At 43.6% G+C, this 22,038-nt stretch overlaps 1 protein-coding gene across 6 annotated transcripts in view; it reads right to left on the bottom strand.

The window, feature by feature from the left end:
• Tnn (tenascin N) overlaps positions 1-22,038 on the bottom strand; it is a 70,779-nt gene that overhangs the window by 35,718 nt on the left and 13,023 nt on the right. For 2 of the 6 annotated variants that reach the window (XM_050135422.1, XM_050135423.1), the window contains 7 exons: positions 21,368-21,553; positions 19,916-20,005; positions 11,200-11,463; positions 7,689-7,952; positions 6,691-6,954; positions 3,948-4,211; positions 2,005-2,268 (listed from right to left, as the gene is read on the bottom strand). In XM_050135422.1, the coding sequence (XP_049991379.1) occupies positions 2,005-2,268; positions 3,948-4,211; positions 6,691-6,954; positions 7,689-7,952; positions 11,200-11,463; positions 19,916-20,005; positions 21,368-21,553 (1,596 nt within the window). The remainder of the gene's footprint in view (positions 1-2,004; positions 2,269-3,947; positions 4,212-6,690; positions 6,955-7,688; positions 7,953-11,199; positions 11,464-19,915; positions 20,006-21,367; positions 21,554-22,038) is intronic. The other 4 variants (XM_050135425.1, XM_050135424.1, XM_050135426.1 and 1 more) reach the window with 4 other exon arrangements.

Raw genomic sequence — 22,038 nt, 5'->3', positions numbered from 1 at the left:
AGAGAGAGAGAGAGAGAGAGAGAGAGAGAGAGAGAGAGAGAGAGAGAGAGAGAAGGCAGAGTCAGGGAGATGCCATGTAGCTGCCAAAGGAGAAAGACACCTGCAGGAGCCTGCCAGAACCTTGCCAGTAGGCTACAACCTCATAGTGATGCACATATTAATAGAGGTGGGTTAATTTAAGATATAAGAGCTAGCTAGAAATACCCTTAAGCTATTGCTCAAGCTGTGTTTTAATTAATACAATTTCTGTGCAATTATTTTGGGTCTGGGTGGCCAGGAAACGAACAAGAAGCCTCTATCTACATACTGATCTAAACAGAATTCTCAACAGAAGAATCTCAAATGGCTAGGATACACTTAAAGAATTGTTCAACATCCTTAGCCATCAGGGAAATGCAAATCAAAATGACTCTGAGATACCGTCTTATACCTGTCAGAGTGGCTAAGATCAAAAACACTAAGGACAGCTTATGTTGGCAAGTATGTGGAGTAGGGGGAACACTCTTCCCCTGCTGATGTGAGTACAAACTTGTATAGCCACTTTGGAAATCAATATAACAGTTTTTCAGAAAATTGGGAATCAATCTTACATCAGGACCCAGTTATACCACTTTTGGACATATACCCAAAGGATTCTTAATAATACCACAAAGACACTTGCTCAAAATTATGTTCACAGCAGCATTATTCATAATAGCCAGAAAAACAACCTAGATCCTCCTTAACCCAAAGAATGGATTTTAAAAAATGTGGTACTCAACTGTAAAAAATAATGGCATCATGAAATTTGTAGGCAAATAGATGGAACTAGAAAAAAATCATCCTGAGTAACACAACCCAGAATAAGAAAGACAAACATGGAATGTACTCACTCATAAGTGGATATTAGCTGTAAGGGATAACCATGCTACAATCCACAGCCCCAGAGAGGTTAGGTAACAAGGAGGGAAAAAAGAGGGATGCATGGATTTCCCTGGGAAGGGGAAATAAAAGAGCTCTCCTGGGTAAACTGAGGGCAGGATTTGGGGAGTTGGTAATGGGATCATGAGGAATAGGTTGGGTGGGTTGGGGGCAGGATGGAGTGGGAGAGTGGTGAAAGACATGTCTTGATGACAGGAGCACATTTCAGGGTCAGGGAGGACCACAGCTAAGACCCCTAGCAATAGTGGAGAGAGTGCCTTAACTTGCCGTCTCCTGTAATAAGATTGATGACTACCCTAATAGTCATCATAGAGCCTTCATCCCGTAACTGATGGAAACAAATGAAAAGATCCACAGCCAAGCACTAGGGGGATCCTGTTGAAAAGAAGGAGGAAGGATTGTACGAACCAAGAGGGTTAAACTCATCACAAGGGAACCCACAGAAACAACCTGGGCTCATAGGAGCTCATAAAGTCTGGAGCCTTCATAAGATCAACCTAGGCCCTCTACATGTGTAACAGTTGTGTAGGACTCCTAGCAGTGGGACCAGGGCCTGTCTCTAAGGCTTGAGCTGACTTTTGGGACCCTACACTGGGTTACCTAGCCTAGCTTCACTTGGTTCAAAGGGAGGATCTTAGTCCTACCTCAACTTGATAAGCAAGGCTTTGCTGACACCCATAGGAGGCCTGTCCCCTTTCTGAATAGAAACACAGGAGGAGTGGATGGGAGAGGGGCAGGGGTGGGGTAGAAGATGAAGAGGAGGGAATGGGAGGAGAGGAGAGAGAGGAAACTATGGTTGGGGTATAAAATAAATGAAAGTTTTAATTATTAAAAATGATTATAATAAAAAAGAAGAGAGGTAACATTTATTGATTATTGCTTAATTAAACACTTCTTATTATTTGATTAAAAAGAGAGCTATCAAAGGCACTGAGAGATGCTGGAAACTGTATGACAATATTCTGCCATCCTGATTCTCTCCAAATCACTGATTTGGGTCAATAGTCATGAAGGAAACCACACATAACCTCCCATATGCATAGGATGATAACAGTCACGTTCTCAAGGAATAATGTTCATTACCTGTGGGGGCTTTGGTGCTGGTCTTCCTGCTCTCCCGTGTCCCCTTCTGGGCCCACACGTCGACCTGATACTCCACACCTGGTCGCATGCCCGTCAGGATGGTGCTTCTCTCCTCCTTCCCAACAAGGATTTCCCTGGTCTCTCCATCAGCAGAGGTGTAGCGCACCACGTACCTGTCAATGTCAGCCTCAACAGGGTCCCAGGACACAGTGGCAGTGTTCTCTGTCACCTGCTCAGTCACCAGGTTTTTAGGGCTATCGATATCTAAAAGGAAAAACTTGATCATTAACCCCTAGTAAGGAAACTGAGTGTGATATCTCAAATCTGTAGACCCGGTATGCAGAAGGCCAAGGCAGGGAAGCATGAGATGATGAACTTGAGATCAACATAGGCTGTTCAACAAGACTTTGTCGAAACACACACACATGCACACACATGCACACACACACACACACACACACACACACCAGCCACCATTAAGAATGGGCTGAGCATTCCTGTTCTTACAGTTTTCCCATCTCCTGTACTGTTTTTCAGTTGATTCGTGGACAGAGATCTTGTCCCCACAACTATTCTTGGACCCTTAAGGCAGTAGCCCAAGATAGTGAAAACAGCAATGTACTCAGAATTAGAGAAGCTGGATTGCAGTTCCAGTGCCTTAAAGACCTCAGCAGCTAACTAAAGCTCAGTCTCCTCACCCGTCAAACTGCTTCCTAGATACATGCAGGGTAAGATACTGAAATATTTTATGTGAGAATTGCAGAAATAATGTACTCTCCTAAATAGAAAATTCTCAGCTGTGAATGGAAACACAGATTCCTGCTCTACCAACACAACAGATTCTTCTCAATGGGTAAATGGGGAAAATTACTCTTACTTTTGCTTGTGTGTATGTAAAAGGGCACAACCACTTTGGAGATTAGTTTGGCATGAACTCAAAAATTAAATATACAGAATTAACAGTTCAGTTCTAATACATCTACCTAAGAAAAATGAATGCCCCAGTATCATTATTCATGATATTCAAAAGATGAAAACAAACCAAATAGCCACCAAGACAAACTAGCAAATAAATGTGTGTATCTACACAAACAAATATTAATTTTAATAAAAATAAGTGTCAATATATGTTATAATACAGATGAACCTGAAACTATGTTTTGTGTAAGAAGTAAATAATACAATGCCACATATTGTGTTAATCCATGTATTAGAACTGTCCATAACAGAAATCTAGAACAGATAGCAGTTGCTACCTATGGGGAGGGAATGAGCAATATCTGGTAATGCACATCATGTTCCTTATTGTGATGAAAATTTTCTAAACATACAATCTAAGAGTTGGGTGATTGTGTGACTCTGTAATGGTGAAAGCTGAGCTGTATACACTAAAGATTGAATTTTGTATGTAAAGACATCTTAATAAGGCTATTCTTGCAAATGAAAGAACTGAAAAGCCTTAAAATTATCCACTGCTGTTATGATGACTGCAAGCCTAGGCTTGTCAAAATGGAACACACAGTACTCAAAAGAGAATCTACTTCCTAACAGAACAATAAATCCTCCCATGCCAAGAAAATCCCAGCAAAAGCTATCTCCCTGAAGCACTTAGCTCCTAGACGCTGAACCATATGCTTTCTCTATGCCATTTCATCTTCCAGAGAGAACAATTCAGTGATTGACAGTGAGGGAAATGCACAATTAGAAGAACAGTGTGGAGATGTGAGCAGTCATCAATCTTAGTAAGACCAAACCATGAGGTCTGTATCTCCAGATTAAATGTAAAGGACATGCAGGGATGGTGTGGGCAATGTGACAGAAGCCTGCCGCTCTGGTCTTCTATGAACATGACTTTCTTCCAAGGCCAGAGAAGGAATATCAAGTGTCCCCCACCAAAGGCTTACCATGAAACATGTCACATCCTCAAACTTCAATGTTCATACCTGTGGGGGACTTGGTGTTGGCCTTCCTGCTGTCCTGGGCCCCCTTCTGGGCCCACACATCAACCTTGTACTCCACACCCGGCCTCAGGCCCCTCAGGACCGTGCTGCTCTTCTCCTTAGACACGGGCACCTCCTTGGTCTCGCCATCAGCAGAGGTGTAGCGCACTATGTACCTGTCGATGTCAGCCTCCACCGGCTCCCAGGAGACACTGAGAGTGGTCTCTGTCGCCTGGTCAGTCACCAGGTTTTTGGGGCCATCAATATCTAAAAGGAAAAGAACTGATCATTAAAGACTGGAAGCAGGTACCACAGAATGAGACCATTTGTCCTGGGCAGGGAGACCTTTCCAGTTCCTACAGTTTCCACACATCCTATGTGCATCTTCAGTGTTTCATGGCCGGAGACCTGGTCTCCACAGCTGAGCTCAGAGCCTCAAGGAGGCAGCACAGGAGAGCAAAATGAGCGCTGCACCCAAAGGGACTGGGTTCTATCTGAAGAGGCAGAGCTGAGGGCAGGAGGCACCTTAGGTTCCAGTCAGCAGACTGAGGACCTCGTCCCAGCTCTGCCGTCAGTCAGCTGTTGGTAGCCTCGGGCCACTCAGATGCTTGTCAGCTTTACTTCTTCACCTCTAAAATTATGTACAGACTGTTATGTAGACTTCGGGTTCCTTCAGAGACTCATCTTCAACGTGTGCACCTGCCTTTATCAATTAACTTCGTTTCATTACTTGGACACTGTCTACTGCATTTGTAAAATGAAAGATTTTAGGTGTGTGTGTGTGTGTGTGTGTGTGTGTGTGTGTGTGTGTTTAGCTCTGTCGACTAAAATAAAACAATGTTTACAGTTTCTGGACCTCAGTATATTCAGTCTGAGGTTCAAAATGTAATAGCTGACATTCCAGCCCTTGTCCCTCAACTTCTCCACAGAGGAAACAAAAACAGGAGGTGGGAGATGTTTGTTTATAGCTTGTGGATTTTTATGTCATAGTTCTACATCACATAAGCTAATAACATGTTACCTTCAGTTATCATCACTAATGATGAAATCAATTCATTGACACTATAAATCCAAAAGATTATCTTCCTCCATACTACATAGCAGAAGGCAATCAAAAACATATTTTATCAATAAGCTAGTAGTATTTCCTTCTTCTAAATAATTCACTGCAAAAAGCCATTTTCCTAAGGCCATTTGCACAAAGATTCTACTTCTTATGTTGCTTTAGGCTATGACCACAAGAAACTGGTATCTAAATTCCTACTTCCTACAAGTAAGGCAGCATTAACAGTTTTAGGATCCTTGACTGACCAACCATGTCCAGACTATTAAGGAAGTTGGAGAGGCCAGTATGTTAGGACTTAGAGAATGGAATTGTTTGAAAAGACAGTGTGTACCTTAGGTGAGGTCCGGATTTAATTTGTTTCACCAGGATCCCTGGTAGAGTTTATTGTGTTTGCTATGGAACAAAAGATCTCAGCAAGGGTGATTAGCAATGCCTAAGACATTCTGATTGCTACAACTCAGTATAGGGGAGGGGGACACAGGGGTATGCTAAACATCCTCTGAAACATTCTCTCTCTCTCTCTCTCTCTCTCTCTCTCTCTCTCTCTCTCTCTGTCTCGTGTGTGTGACACACACACACACACACACACACACACTTAAAACAAAGGAGTGCCCTGCTCAAATGTCAATAGTGATGAGGTTGAGAAGCCCTTTCTAAGGCATGAGAATCAGTGAGCTGGTATTTGGCATGCAGCTAAAATACCGCATCCATGAGAAAAAGGCCAGTTTCTCTCACACAGAACAAGAGGGGCTTCAGCGTTTCACACAGACTATGTGTTATTTGAGTGGATATAGGATGATGCATGCGTGTTTTCCATGGACTAGATATCAGTTGAGTGAAGTGGGGTATGCCTGGGGTTGTGTCAAGAGCTGTTCTGGAGGACCACCTAGAGGTGGTCACCTAGAGGAATGAGAGGATGCCATCAGAGCAGTTTTAGGATCCTCAGCTGACCAACTTTGGCCCACCAACCATTAGAGGAAGTGTGCTGGGGGGTTAGGAGGGAGGAGAGGTAATGGGTCAGGATGGAAAAAAATGTACTTAGCCAACTGAAAGAGCAGGACTTAAGTACAAGGAGGAAAACAGAAGAGACGCCGAGCAATGCCCATTCCCATGGCGGCAGTTAGCATGCAAACAGCTAACTGCAAATGAAGGATGGACTCTTGCATGGAAATGGACATTTTCATCACTAAAAAAAAAATCAACACTGGGGGGAGGGACTAGACACTGGCTTATTTTTAGAGAACAAAACACTGCAATTATTTCATCCAAAGGGCAGAAACAGGAACAAACTTCATTGGAAGAGTTTAAACAAGGGAGGCATTTTTAAAAAACAAAAATTGTTTGTGGCTCACAACCTGCGAGTCTGGCTCTCTCAGCCTGACAGTTACTTGTGCTTTCTTCTTAGCTGCTTCTTGCCAAAGCGAAACGTTTATCCCTAATAACAGATGAGGTAGAAGAAAGGTGGAGGCTGTGAGCAGTAAGCAGCCGTCTTTGACGGCCACAGCTTGGAGAATACAATATGAGACACCCATTCTGAGAGGAGGAGGTAGACAATTTGCTAGGGACCACAATTGCCTCTAATCAGCGAAATCATCCTGCCTGCCAAGGTTAGAGGAAGAGAAATCAACCTAACATCTTACAAACTTAACCATGGCATAGAGGTAAGGCGTGTTCCATCACCTGTAGGGGCCCTGGTGTTGGCTTTCCTGCTTTCCTGAGTCCCCTTCTGGGCCCACACGTGGACCTTGTACTCCACACCCGGCCTCAGGCCCGTCAGGACCGTGCTGCTCTTCTCCTTGGACACGGGCACCTCCCTGGTCTCGCCATCAGCAGAGGTGTAGCTCACTATGTACCTGTCAATGTTGGCCTGAACAGGGTCCCAGGAGACACTGAGAGTGTTCTCTGTGACTTGGTCAGTCACCAAGTTTTTGGGGCTGTCAAGGTCTGAAAGGGAAATGTTTGAAAGTTTAAGCTGTAGCCGTGGAAGGCACACCCCCATTATGTGTCCCAGAACATTCAGCAGGCAGTGGGTTACCACGCCAAGTCTCTGCTGGGAGTCAGGGGAGAACGCAGTTTCTGAATCTCAATTGCAAAGTCAGGCTAGCTATATACTTAGCATCTTTTCTTGACTTTCAGCTCCCTAAAATGTAGAAGGAACAATAGCTTCCTAGTGACATATGGTACATCAAGACAGCCAATTAAACACCTGCCACACTGTCAGGGTACTTAATTTATCATTTTATCAAGGGCCACTTCACTAGTGAGAACCCTGGAAGTACTATCCCAAATATAATCATAACCAGACCCTCTACACATGTTCAGTGGGTCGGTTAGGACACCACTTCTATGCAGTTGTACTGCTCTCGCTGAGACCTGAGCTGTGCTGACTGGCCTTAGCTGGCAGCCCCGTGAGTCCCAGGGAGCCCCATCTGCCTCCCCAGTGCTGGGATTACAAGTGTGTGCTCCCACATCCAGCTTTTCACAGGGGTGCTAAGGATCAGACTCGGAAGGGCAGCAAGCCCTCTGCTGTTTGAGTGCTCTCTCTACCCTACCCCACCCCGCCTCACCCCCCCAATGCCGTGCATCTTAACATATCTCAGACCCCAGCCTGTGGGACCACACACACTCAAATCCATAAGCTCACATTTCGTTCCAACGATTCATCTCTCTCTGCTCACCTGTGGGAGCCTTGGTGTTAGCCTTCTTGCTCTCTCGATCACCCTTCTCGGCCCACACGGAAACTTTGTACTCCACACCTGGCTTCAGGCCAGTCAGGACGGTGCTTCTCTGATCCTTCCTCACTGGGACCTGCTTTGTCTCGCCATCCTCGGAAGTGTAGCTTACCACATACCTGTCAATGTCAGCTTCCACTGGGTCCCATGAGACAGAAAGAGTGTTCTCTGTCACCCGGTCAGTCACCAGGTTTTCAGGGCTGTCAATTTCTTCAAGGAAGATACAAAATAAGAGGATAGGTCTTATTACTCTCTAATTCTTAAACAGCCAAAGACATAGCCAAAATAATGATGTCAATTAATTCAAGTCACCCATAGCTTTACATGGACAAGTGGTCAGAACAAACTACTTGCATAAATGGAAGAAAGGGTCTTTAGACCCTAAAAATATATAGATCAATTCTGCAAACCTTTTTCCACAAGTCGCTCTGGCATTTAAAGAAATAACTTTTACATGCGGAGTTTTCCTCTGCCATAGATTATCTGAAAGCAATTATATTTCAATAATTTTCTCCATCTACTCTAATACAGTCTTTGGGAAGACAGATATTCTAGAAATAGGAGCTGCCGATGTTTTGTACATAAACATTGTGTCTGCAGCCAGGGCCTGGGGCAAGCTTTAAACTGACGGTACTGAAGGGTGGGCTAGTGAAAATGACCCTAGCAGAATCTGCCTGAGTGTCTGTGTGACAAAGCTGGATTAGAGCCTCGGCTCTGGTTTCCTGGGTTCCTCACTTAGGAGAAATTGTGTGATTTAAGTTTCTGTCTCTGCACCTCTGCAGAGAAGGAAGGAGCAGTCCTTCCTCACAGACGAACTACAGCGTGGTCAGTGATTATATGGCCTGCTATTAATAATGGCATTTCAGGTATGGGATCTCACTTCCTTCTCAAAATGCAAGGTAACAACATTGTACCTTGCTAAACAGCAACGCCTTGACTACCCTTCTCTAAAGCCAGCTCCTCAAGAGTGTTCCCACAAGGAAGACCATGTCACCCTGTACATCGCAGCTTGCCAGACCTGGCAGTCACCTCAGTAAAACATGTAGTCCTATGAGACAGCTGACCTTAAGAAGCACAGAGATGGGGCTATACCACTGACATCTGTCGTAGAAGGATAAAGGCTCTAACTCCTAGGGCACTGAGCTGCCTTTAATGCTCCAGCCTCATCCCTTGCTACTGTACCTACCACCTCACAGACATGTCTACCACAGAGGACACTTGAGATTACCTAATGGCCCAAGCTCATACTCGAGGCCTTTATTCATGCTACTTCCCTGTTAGCTCCAGCCTGTCCTTCCAGGCTCTCTTCGAACCCTCTCCTCCCCACACTGGCTTTGGGCAGTGTTTTATCACAACAGCAGTGAACAAACTAAAACTCTTGTGTGTCGGTTGTTTTCTATGAATTAGCTCATTGTGCTTAACTGGTTGTGTGTCAATTTGACACAAGCTAAAGTCATCTGAAAAGAGGGAACCTCAGCTAAGAAAAGACTCCCACAAGATCAGCCTGTAGGCAAGCCAGTAGGGCATTTTCTTATTCAGTGCTCAATCCTGGGCTGGTGGTTCTGGATTCTATAAGAAAGCAGACTGAACAAGTCACAAGAGAAAGCCAGTAAGCAGCTCTGTGGCCTCTGCATCAGCTCCTCCCTCCAGCTTCCTGTCCTGACTTTCTTTGATGATGAACTGTGACACAGAAGCATAAGCTGAATATACCTTTTCCTCCCCAGCTTGCTTTTGGTCATAGAGTTTCACCACAGCAATAGGAAGCCTAAGAAAGACACTCGATCATTACATATCCCCAGATCCCTACGACATAGACACTCCTGAGCCACTTTCTGAACCAGAATAGACTCGCTGTCACTGAGGTAGTTAGTTAATGGCAGCACTGGGGTTAAAATTTGAACAGCCAAGGATCCGAAGCCATAGTCCTAATCATTATGCAGACTTCTCTGAAGTTCTTTCTTTGTATTCAGTGACTGTCCAGACACAATCAGTGAATCCTTTTCCTGTGACTTCCTATTAAGTGTTTTGGAAGAGCAGGTGGATACCGATTAGGCGCTTGTGAATTCAGGGAACCACCAAAGGAGTGTTTAAACATGAAGAGCAGCCATGCTATGTCCCAGTATGTCTCAAAACACCCGAAGGCCTGAGCTGAGCAGAAGTGTATGCCGTTTGGAGGTCCTTGTGTTTCTGAATGCTTAAAAGAAGAATCAGTGGATTTGGCAAATGTTAATGCAGGATGCAAACCGTTTCCGTAGTCTGAAAGAAATCTCCTACACACAAAGCGCCTCTTCGCCACTGTAGACCAAAATATGATTAAGCATTCAAATTCATAATTGAGTCAATGTTTTTAGATTTTATTAAAAAATAAAAATAGGAGTCAGAGGGGTTAGGGCATCACAAGAAAACCCACAGAAACAACTAACCTGGCTCATAGAAACTCAGTCTGAACCAAAAACCAGAGAGCCTTCTTGGGACTGGCCTATGTCCTCTACACATATGTGACAGTTGTATAGCTTGGTCTGCTCGTGGGACTCCTAACAATGATAGCAGGGACTGTCCCAAACACTTTGCCTGGCTCTTAAGAACCTATTCCTCATGCTGAATTGCCTTGCCCAGACTTAATACAAGCTTAGTCCTGCAGCAATGTGATACGCCATGGTTTGTTTATACCAGTGGGAGGCCTGCCTCTTTCTGAACAGAAACAGAGGAGGAATATAGATTGAGGAGGAGCTGGGGGAAGAGAATGGAAAAAAATAAAAATATATAAATAAATAAGTAAATATTACAAAATTTTACCCTACTTTAAGAGAGATGTATATAGAATTCCATCCCAAATAAGTATGACTATTTCTATTAAATAGTCTCATTTCTCAGTCTGAAGTTAAAAAGAAAAAATCATAATCTGACATTGAAATTTGTTTTGGGACAAAAATCTCTGCACTGAGCTGGGGAAGTGAACACAAAGTCCCACCCCTAACCAAGAATCTATCTACAATTGATACATGCTGGGAAAAGAGAAATTCATTTTCTCCAACGGAGTATCACTGGGTATATCAATCATATTCCTAGCAGGCCCTATTCCCAGGAAGCCAACACAAGGCAAACTCCATGTTTTTTCATAAGTTTTTTTGTTATGGTTTTGCAGGGGGGTTGTTTGTTTTGATTTGGTTATAGGTTTTGTTTTGTTTTACTTTTTTCTTGGGGTCTATTTTTGAGCGTGGAAATAACTTGAAGTGGGGTGAATAGGAAGATGCGATGGGGGATCTGGGACGGTTTGGGATACAGAAAAAATATAATCACAATATATTGTATAAAAAGGGATGTTTTTAAATTGCTTTTGTAAATATCCTCAACCCCACAAGCAAAAGAGTTGATGCCAAGTGGCAACCATCTCCACCTTCAAAATCAATCTCCTCCTTACCCTGAAGAAGCTTCTCCAATCCCATTCTCCCATTACCTGTAAGGGCCTTGGTGTCTGCTTTCTTGCTGCCCTGGTTGCCTCTCTCAGCCCACACGAAGACTTTGTAGGCCTCTCCTGGCTTCAGGCCCGTCAGAACAGTGCTGCTCTTGTCCTTGGGGACCGCTTTCTCCTTGCTCTCCCCATCGGGGGAGATGTAGCGCACCACATACTTGTCTATGACAGCCCTCACTGGATCCCAGGACACAGATGCCGTGTCTTCTGTCACCTGATTAGTGACCACATTGGTTGGTCCATCAATTTCTTCATAAAAATACATAAGAAAGAAAAATTAGAGAACCCACTTGCCTGTTGAAAGCCACAGTCACTTTAGTTAGAGTTCAGGTCAGGGGTCTCTCCTTCAACTGTGACAGGTAGACACCTAGAATCTGCTTTAGTCTTAAACTGTGAATAGGTCTGTAGACTGAGAAAAAAAAAATCTGTTCTACTTTCAGATCACTGAACACATCAGGCACAGCAGATAAACACCTAAATAGTCAATTCAATGTTCTCACTGACATAGTAGTTTCTATGAAGTATAACTCCTTTAAAATGTATACCATAGGCACAGATGGGATGCCTCTAGGTCCCTTTCCAGGAGACCACTCAGCAAGTTTTCAAGAACAGGTAGTCTTCCTCACCTCGTCTCCTGAAAACAAAACAACTGATCTCGTCTATCTACTTCTTCCAATGAATGTTTCTAGACCAGGCATTTATCATCTATCTATACAATGTTCCTTTCTTCTTCCTTTCCCAAATAAAAGTGCCAAAAAAATTAGTTCATTTACCTCACCACAATGTGCATGACAGGGAATGTGACAGACTCAGCAGTTATGGATAAATAACACAGCCGGAAGTCTATGCTGAGGATGTTTCTATTCAGAACAATTTGTCAGCTGTATTCTGGATACACACATGCGTCTCAATAGCACACCCTGCACCTAGGGCTTCAGGAAGTCTCCAAGCTTTTTCATACCAGCACTTACTAACCTTTATCAAGCTTTGGGGTACTCAAATTTTGTCAACACTAGGTCCCTGCCAAGTGCCACCAGCAGAGATTCCACTTCAGAAAGTTTAGAATGAGCCCTAAGCATCTCTGTTTCTAGTGTTTCTTTTTGGATTTTTTGCTTGCTTGCTTGCTTTTGGGTTTTGGTGGGGGAGGGGATGGTTCTTTAAAAATAGATTCTTACTATTTATCTCAGCTGCACCTTGAACTCACAATCTTCTGCCTCATCCCTCTGAATGCTGGGATTAGAGACAAGTACCCCCACATATACACATAGCTCCCTGGCTGTGGCAGTACACACCTGCAATCCCTGTGCTTGGGAGCCTGAAGCAGAAGAATCACAAGTTCAGGGTAAACCTGGGCTATATATGAAGTCCAGCACCATACTGAACTACAGAGCAAAACTTTATCTCAAAAAATATATAATAAGTTAGTAAACACTATAAAATTTTAGTGGTTCTGATGCACATCACAGAATGAGGGCTTCCCTGTGAAGCCCATCAGCCCCATTTTACGCAATGTGTAATAATGTCCTGACCCAACATTCCTATTTATTACTTTTACTTCCTAAGTTCCAGTCATAATTTAGTCCAGTTTCCTGCCATTGGAGAATTTTATAAGTAAGTCATCCATACACATCTATCAAGGCAATGATAAAGCTATTGAGCAGAAGAAAACTAAGACAAGACACTACAATTCCTCTGTATATTGATCTACATCCTTTTAGCTAAAAAGCCACTGAACGACTTCTCAGTCCAATCCGCTCTTGGTGTCTCATTAAAGGACCTTCCAGAGAGAAGGGATAACTTCACACAGTCCCTTTTTGTGACCTCGGCTGTGGTGCACCTTCATCAAACATAAGGACAGTGTTTTATTTGCATGAAAAGATGAAATGTGTTCCATTACCAGAGGCTGTTCATATTTCATTTAGTAAGTCAACTGCCATTTTCTAAGCACACACCAGGGGTCATGTGCTTTTCATACATTACTTATCAATCTCATGGTAAAAACAAAAGGCATTTACTAGATGCCCCACTAGTTTGGAAAACTAATAAAGTTTTCCACTCTTAGAACAGTAAGTATATGCTAGGTTTAGGTTATATAACTTGTCTAAGATCAACAGTAGTAAATACTAGTTGCCATCACTCCCCTAACCATCTTTGAATGCCCACATTCAGCTGAGAATCGGTGGCGGCATAAGTTAAATTGTGTCCAGTCCTTCTGCTCCAATACAGCATGCCAACCTGCTGTGCCTTGTACCTCAGTTTGGAACTTTATTGTTTTTAAACAATCCTTTTGGAGATAATAAAGTCAAAATGGAGTCATCTGAGTGGACCCAATCCAATATGAATGACAAAGCATCAATCTATGTGGAGTAGCCCTTAATAACAAGTTGTGGGGAGAATAAAATATGCTCTGAGAGGCTACTGTAAGCTGAAATAAAATAGTAGTAGTAGTAGTAGTAGATTAGAACTTAGGGAGTATCCTAGAGAGAGAAAATGGCCCTGGGCTGTTGGAGTGCTAGATGTATCTACCTCACTAGCAAAGAGAGCCCCATAGAATGAGAGAGGAGGAAATCTGGGTGCAGAAACCTACAGAATCCCAACCCCAATTTCAGGAGGCTCTAAGAGGTTGTTCAGAAGGAAGCATGCACCCAACAGAAATGATTCCCTCCCTGCCTCCTTCCCCTTTCTGTATCCAAAATGATTCTGTGCTTGCTAGGAAGGGATGGTGACAGACTACCAAAACCCTAGCTCGGCCTGGGCCATAGCGATGAGATGAGAGTAGGAGGTAAGGACACAGAGACAGGAGTGAGTCCTGCTCCTGAAGTCCCTGGCCCACCCACATCTATAACGCCCAGTGTCTCTCACTTCTTCAGCTTGCCCAGTCAATACTCAGCCCACAGCTTTGGGCACTCTGCACAGGCCAGTGGGTGGGTAGGACCAAATCTGTCTACATGGACTGAGAGATCCAACATGGCCAGACCTGGAGCTCATTCCCCTTCAGCAGCCTTGGGACACGGAAGAGGTAAAGGAGCTGCCAAGAAAAACCCTAAACAAACCCTCTAGACTCATTTGTCCTTCACTTAAAGATCACTAATCGTGTAGGTCACACAAGCAGGTTAAATACACTGTCGTTTTCCACTAGTTCTGCCATGGGAAACATTCAGTGTGTGGTTATAATGCTAACAGTTGCCTAGATGGCTTTTCGAGGACTTAAAGAACACTTTGCTAGGAAGACTGACTCACAGCTTTTATCTGCATGCGTCTGATGGGAGACTAAACTGGGATGGGAAAGCTTTCTACCTTTGTCTTCATGCTGGGTCTGTCCTCTCTGTGGCTTTACCCTTTGGGTCAGATTCTACTCTGCACTGCATGTAAACAGGCTGACCATTTGAGAAATGCTTTGTTCAAGCTTATACTGCAGGATGATGACTTAGACCTTGCTAAGTCTCTCTTCTTCCTCCAAGGTCAAAAACATATATACCAGATGTTACATGGACACACCAGAGCATAAAGAGGAGGAACCAGGGTATCTGAATGATAGTAACACACTTCATTAGGGACTTTCTCTCCCTCATCAACTTATCCTATGTCTGTTACTCCTCAACCCTCTAGACTCCAGGGTGAATTACAAGGAAAAACCCCAATTTCTTCATTCTTCAGTCACTGAAGAAAGCATTTCTTTCTCTGTAGTACTCGTCTTCCCAACATGGTGGGGTTTTTTTTTTACCCACTTTGGGATAAGATTCCAGACGTGGCCTAGGTAACAATTGAGCCAAAAGCCTAAATAAATAAATACATACATAAATGTATACACACATAAAAATAAATAAATAGGTCTTTGTTATGGATACCAGAAAAGAAAATTCAGTCTAGTTCTATATTTAGAACAGCTTTAAATTTTTAAGTTTAACCACAGAAGTCCAGCTAGAGATTAGAACTCAGTGATTTCTGCCTCCTTCCCCTCCCCTTTCTTGCAACTCTTCAACAACATAAACTTGCAGGGAAATCCTCACAAAGCTGTGACCCCTAACTATTCACAGGACAGAACAAGGGTGGCAATCAGATGCTGACATCCGAGAAGGCAAGGCAGACCTCATGGATGGACCCCACACACTCACAAAATGCCACATTGCATGAAGCCAGCGCCGCAAGACCAAAACCTCCCTGTCTGCCAAGAGGGGATGTGGGGATCATTAAACCGTTTTTTCCACACAGCAAAATCTTCCAGTAGCCGCAGTGGTGGGCCAAATCCTAGACGAGTTACAGCTGTAGCCCCGGCTGCAGATCAGGAGTCTCCAACCTGGCCCCAACAAGGAGGCGCGGCTACAACTTCTCACGTCCTGGACACGGGGGGGGGGGGGGGGGGGGGGGGGGGGGGGGGTCCTCATCGGCTCTGTCAGCCTTGTCTTTTCATGATAGTAGTTTGATAAAAAGAATGGCTGAAGAGGAGGAGGGAAGAAGTAAAGGAAGTGAATCAGTTAGCACATTTGAGTGAAACTAACCATAAGGCCTTTCCCCCTTCTTCGTGCTACATAGAAACCTTGACCTAAATCTAGTCACTGCCCAGGGCCACTTCTGTCAACTTGTAAGCTGTCAGAAGTACTAATACCAACTCATCCAGAGCAATAGACGCTGCTCTCTCACTCTCCCCTCTCTCTCTCTCTCTCTCTCTCTCTCTCTCTCTCTCTCTCTCTCTCTCTCTCTTTATTGATTTTTATTGAGCTCTACGTTGACGCTGCTCTTTCTGCATATGCTCCACGCTGCATAACCCTGCAACAGGATAGGAAGATAGGGAAAATTAAGGGGAGGTGGGAAGGGAAAGGTTCTGTCACACATACCCCCATTGTAAAGACTGCATAGAAACACTGTCACTTTTCCTGGGAGATATATGAAGCAGAACACTTAAAACAACCAATCAGCCATGTGTAAGAACAAAATGTTAGTGGCCTTTGAGTTTGCCACATCAGGATTTTTATCATAAACCTGTACTTTTCTGGTGGGGGGGAACCTAAAAAATGTTGTGAATAGAGCTGACAGTCAAAAAGGGGGTCTTGATAAAGAGGTCTTGATTTTCTTCTGATCTAGAAATAGTAAAAACTTTTTCGACCTTTTTGGCAGAAACTTTCCTTCTCAGCACTCCCTGTGCTCACTCATGAACCTGAAGAATACACTCATAAACCACCCTATAATCTCACTGACAGGTACAAGTCTTGCGTTAAAAATAAGTATATTAGAACACTTTAATTCACCTTTTTAATTTTAGATTTTTCAATTTAGATACAGATCTTGTCCTTTGACCAATCTGACTTCAGAATCCTTCATAGAAGTTGTCAAATGTTTGTTATTCTCTGTCCCTTGAGAAGCCTATACCTAGGCCTTGAGTATATACCACCATTTCCTTCTTAACCACTGTTTTCCTTCCTAAACCCTAGTTGTGCTTCATTGCTTTGTCCTCAAATTCTTTTCTGCAGCATAATTCAAGGTCCTGACTGTAGCAGAGCAGAGGTCCCGAGGAGAACTCAAGAGGCAGAGCTGTCGATGTGGAGTTACAATGTGGAGTATCTCCTGCTGCCAATGATAATCCAATCTCTCACCTATTGTCAGTGCAGACTCAGTGTTTAGTACGTACATTTCCCTTCCCAGAATTTTGTAAATATATTCCTGACTCCATATCCCATGCGCATATTTCGATTGCTATTTAGCTTTGTTGCCAATAGTCATAGGAACTTGTCCAAGAACCTGGTCAGGCTTTTGCTTTGTTTTGCTTCTGTCAAGCAGCTGTAACAGCTCAATAAACTCTTATTTGGAGACCCTTCGGCTTTATGAGTTTGGGTTTAACAAGTTCCGCTGGCTGACTTGCTAAGTGGAAAATAACCGAACTACATTTTTCCCTCCCTGCCTGTGAATGTGCTGTTCTTAAACTCAGGTACTCTTTTTCATTTTGTGAGATGCAAAACATTTGGAGAACACAAATCTTTTCATCTCCTAAATTAACTAATAGTCTTAACCAGGCCTGAGATTATTTCCTGGCCTCAGAAACCATAGAATCTTTTTCTTTTTTATTTTAGTAGGACACATACCATAGATTTATTTGCAATCCAATAAAGCAGCTCATCCTGATTTTAGGATATAATTGACAATAAAAAACACTTCTTGGATGCTAATAGTCTAGTTGGGATAATATACTTGAAAGGTTAACTACCAATTCAATGGCACATGCAATTAATTGCTGTAAGAACTCAGAGTCTGTGACATTTAATGTGACTATGAAAGGCTTTAGTCAAGAAGTAGAGGTTGTGCCACCAGGATTGGCTGACTTGTAGTTGACTTGCAGGCTGGTAAGGGTGGATCTTCCCTCCTGATCCTCCTTTAGGCTCTATATCCCGCGTCTCCATCCCCCATCCCTACTTCCACCCCAGGAACATTAGGAAGGGAAGCTTCACAATTGACTTCCCTGAGGTTTAAAATAACACATGGAAAGATGGAGGTATCAGGGCTCCTTACATCCATTAAGGGAAAGCAAGCTCCCCCTGGTCAAGGAAGGGAAGCTGAGTTTCACCTCTCTTCTTGGGTATTCTGGGTGGAGACACTGCCATTCTGATCTGCTGGAAAGATTAGGACAGGCGATTGTCTCTCTCCCAAAAGTTAATCCACTGGAGACCAAACGTTTAGCCACAGGCAAGGGACGTGAACACATGATAGGGCGATGAAAGGGATAATTATCCCCTTAATGCAATAATGTACTTATCAGCTCTACCAAGCATGCTTGCTGTTTTGAGTTCAGACTTAAAAATAAATACTTTTCCTTTTCCTTTTTTTTTTTTTTTTTTTTTTTTTTGATACTAACCAAAATCTGAAGTGTGCTTTTCCCAACATTCTGGGCTTTCTCACTCTGAAGCATCGCCCCACCCCCTACCATACAGCTGCTTGCCAGCCTACACTACCACACCACTGAGCAAGCAGCTCTTTTAGACCCTAACTCACATCTCCACCTCTTCCCCACCCATCTCCTTCCATGGCTGCTGAGATTTTTGTTTCCAATTCTAATAAGACAGTTCTCCAGTTCCCTTCTGAACCCATCTTTAAATTCTGACCCATCTGCCTTGGGATCTTTTATTATTTTTTTAACCATTTATTCATTTTATTTTTGTGTGTATGAGTGTTTAGCTTACATCCCCATGTGCATCACATGTGTGCTTGGTGCTCAAGAAAGTCAGAAGAGGGTGTTGGATCTAGAAGTGGAGTTCTGGATGGTTGTAAACCACCATGTGGGTTTGGGGAATTAAACCCAGGTCCTGTACAAGAGCAACAAGTGACCTCTCACTTGTTGGGATCTAACACTACTTCTAGTAGGTACTATCAGAAGTGAATTGATTTGTACAATACCCAGTTGGTATCTGATGGAGAAGCTTAGGGCATGTGGAAAACACACACACACACACTTTAATGACCAAATGTTGTATGTTGTGTTGATTGTATAAGAGGAGAAAACTTATTAATCTCTCACAGAAGGGTCAAATAAGAAGCACTTTGCCTTTGTAGCTAAGCTCCAATGTTTAAATGGGAACATCCTTCTTTCAAACCCAACTCGGCATTTCCTGGCTGGGTGATCTTGGTCTTCACTCCTTTGAGTCTAAGTTTTCTTATGCATAGGACCTAGAAATAATAGTAGCAGCTCATCCATAGACTGGCTTGAGAACTAAATGACAAAACCCATGAAAAATGTCCAGGGAATTTGCTGCCTGGCACATAGCAAACTTTCAATTGATCTCTAACTTCTCAAACCATAACTTCTCAATCAAGCCATAGAGAAAGCTCTCAGAAGCAAGGGAAGTATTTACCACTTTCTGACTCACTCAAATATCTCAGCAACCATTTAGGCAGACTAACCCAGTCCATCTTGTCTGGGTCATAAATTAAATTACATCTCTTCCTTTATAATTGCAAAGGTCTCTAACCCTTCCATACGCCAACTGTCTCATAGGAAACAGAACTTGTTCATTCGACCCTCACACTGCCTCATCCTCATTATTACATTACTCCACCTACTTACTTCTAAGACTAAACTGGAAAGAATTAAGCCACTTTTTAAACTAAAACTCAAAACTGAAGGATTCCTTTTTTGCAGGCTCCAAGTATCAGCCTTTTCCAGAGCCCAATCTGCGTGGGCAGAAGCGCAATCACTGCAGGAGGCTCACAGTTCAAGATGTACTTAAGCCTACAACGTTTTCAAGTTCCATTCTGGCTGGTAAAGGCTGCATAACCTCTTATAAATATTCTCACAGAGAAATGCTAACTATATCATGATTCCGTATGACAGACGGCCTTAACCATCATTTCCCATTTCAAAGCAGACTGCTTGGATGTTGACATTATGAAAAACTACAAATACAACAGGAAAAATAATCTAGACCAGCTGTCCCTGGGGAATGCACTTCTGCACACATACTAAGTCTCTCGAGACAATAATTCAGTGACTGAAACAATTGAAATCAGAAGACAAGTGTCACGAATACTATCTCCCCTGGACTCCAAGATCCCAGGAAGAGTTTCCCATGGCAAGAAAACAAAGGGAAACAGGAGAAATTTGCCTCTGTTCTTCTGCCCATCCAGGAAGTCAGAGAATCTCTCCATGGAAATCCTGGAATTGTCACTCAGAGACCAGAAAAAAATCAAGAATGTGAAATGGGTTGAACTTCCATACCCGTCCTGCCATTCAGGAGAATCGGCTTCCCCTCCAGGCCACCTCTCATGGGAACAACTGTGATCTTATATTCTGTTCCAGGCTGCAGACCTAGAGAAAAGAAGCCAAGGTGCGTATGTGAAGACAGGCTCTGGACCCCACGCCCACACAGCTTTGACCTGGGCTCTCTTGAGGAGGTAAGATTTATGCTGATCCCCAAACTTGCCAGTAGAGGCAGATAAGCAGCCCTGGATCATGAAAGGGTGGGGATCAAGTGGCACAAAGTCCTTGGGTCTCCTGTTCTTTGTTGACTATTGAATACTTACTTCCTTATTTTATTTATAGTCCAAATGTTTTCCAGCTCCTAACAACCAGATTCCCTCCAAACTCGTTCTTATAATAGAAGAAAAAGGAGGAATCTGGCCTAAGTTATCTCGCTGCGGAAACAACTGGAATGGTTGTTCCTCGTGACACAACCGCTCAGATTCCACTGGCAACATGGAAACAAACAGTTGCTTGTATGAAGCCCACATGCTCATTCTCCTCCCCACAAACAGGGAGAGCTGCGAGCTCTTCTCTCAGAAAGGAACTGAGGGAGCAGGCAGCAGAGTGAGGACCCAGAGGATGGACCACGAAGCTGGGGATCCTTCACTGGAATGGGCTTCTTCTAATGACCTGTGTCCATCTTGATACTCATGACTGTGTATCACATAATATCACTTTTCTAAAGGGGCCTTGAAAAGTATAGAGACTCCGAGTATTACAAAGTTTGGCACATCCCAGACTTTCCTGAGAGCCAGTAACATTAGTTCAATCTTCTAAGAAGGGATTCCTACCCTTTGCCTAACAAAACCTTTCTTAGCATAGTACTCAGCAATATATATATGCATATATACATAATTCAATAATATATATGTATATTTATATATACAGATTATAGATAAATAGATATCTCCCTCCCCACTCTACTCCCCTGCAATATTCCTCCAAAAGAAGTACCTGTACAACATCAAATACATCCTAAAATATATACTTTTTTTTCAGCATGTGGTTCTATTGAACTTGTCCATATTGTGCTTCATGATCTAAGTTGATGAGGATGACTGACCAGGTCTCTTCCTCAAGAGGGCACCAGATCACATTACAGATGGTGTGAGCCACCATGTGGTTGCTGGGAATTGAACTCAGGACCTTTGGAAGAGCAGTGCTCTTAACCACTGAGCCATCTCTCGGGCCCCAAATACACATAGGGCCTCAAAAACTCTGCTGATAGGAATGACACTTTAGAAGTAGACTGTTTAAGAAGTGTCCTGGGGTTCCAGTCCTGAAATGCCGGCACAGAGACACCATGCTCTGGGAGCAGGCTTGCACCTAGGTATCTAGACTCTAGATCCCTAAGACCCAGTGCACACCGCCTCCCTTCACCGTAGCTTCTGCAGCCAGCATCTAGAATCTCCCAGTGTAGACTCTTACCAGTGATATCATATCTACTCTTGGGATCACGGCTCTTAGGCACAGTGACCTCAGCAACTTCCTGCCCTGTTAAGGGGCCATACCGAAGCTTGTAATAGTCCACCTCAGTCAGCGGGTTCTCCCACTCCACATCAAGGGATGTCTCTGTCTCTTCATTTACCCAGGCAGTGCCCACCACAGCAAGATCTAGGACAAACATCAGAGAAGACAAGTGAAAAGGGTTGAACACAGAGACCACACATGTCTGAAATAGGCCATTGGCCACTAAGTCAGCTCCCTTCCTTGACACACTGAGAGCTGGCTTCAGCCCCAGGACAGTCTTTAACAGGGGTCTTAGAGGTCCCCAGGCAGCAGCTGGATGTTAGTCTCGAGGTTTTCCACAAAAGGCAGAGTCTTCCTAGGAAGATCCCACACTTCATCCACTATGTTCCACACATCCCACCTTCCCACACAGACTCTGACCAAGCCGGAGCTGCTCCCCTTGGGTCAGCACCCACAGTACCCAGCCTGGGGTTCAGCTGCTCTGAACTGGTGTTCTCCCTGTGGCTACTGAGCCCCTGTCCTTAGCAATAGCCATGGGAATCGATGCATGTAAAGCTGGGGCAATTCATTTCAAATTTTCAATATATTACATTTCTAATAGAGCCAGATTCTTCCTCTTCCTCTCAAGT

The sequence above is a fragment of the Alexandromys fortis genome, unplaced genomic scaffold (genome assembly GCF_014885135.2).
Source record: "Alexandromys fortis isolate MF-2015 unplaced genomic scaffold, M_Fortis_MF-2015_v1.1 scaffold_21, whole genome shotgun sequence".
NCBI lineage: Eukaryota > Metazoa > Chordata > Mammalia > Rodentia > Cricetidae > Alexandromys > Alexandromys fortis.
Note: the sequence above shows the minus strand (reverse complement) of the source record. Positions and strands in the feature narration are given on the sequence as shown.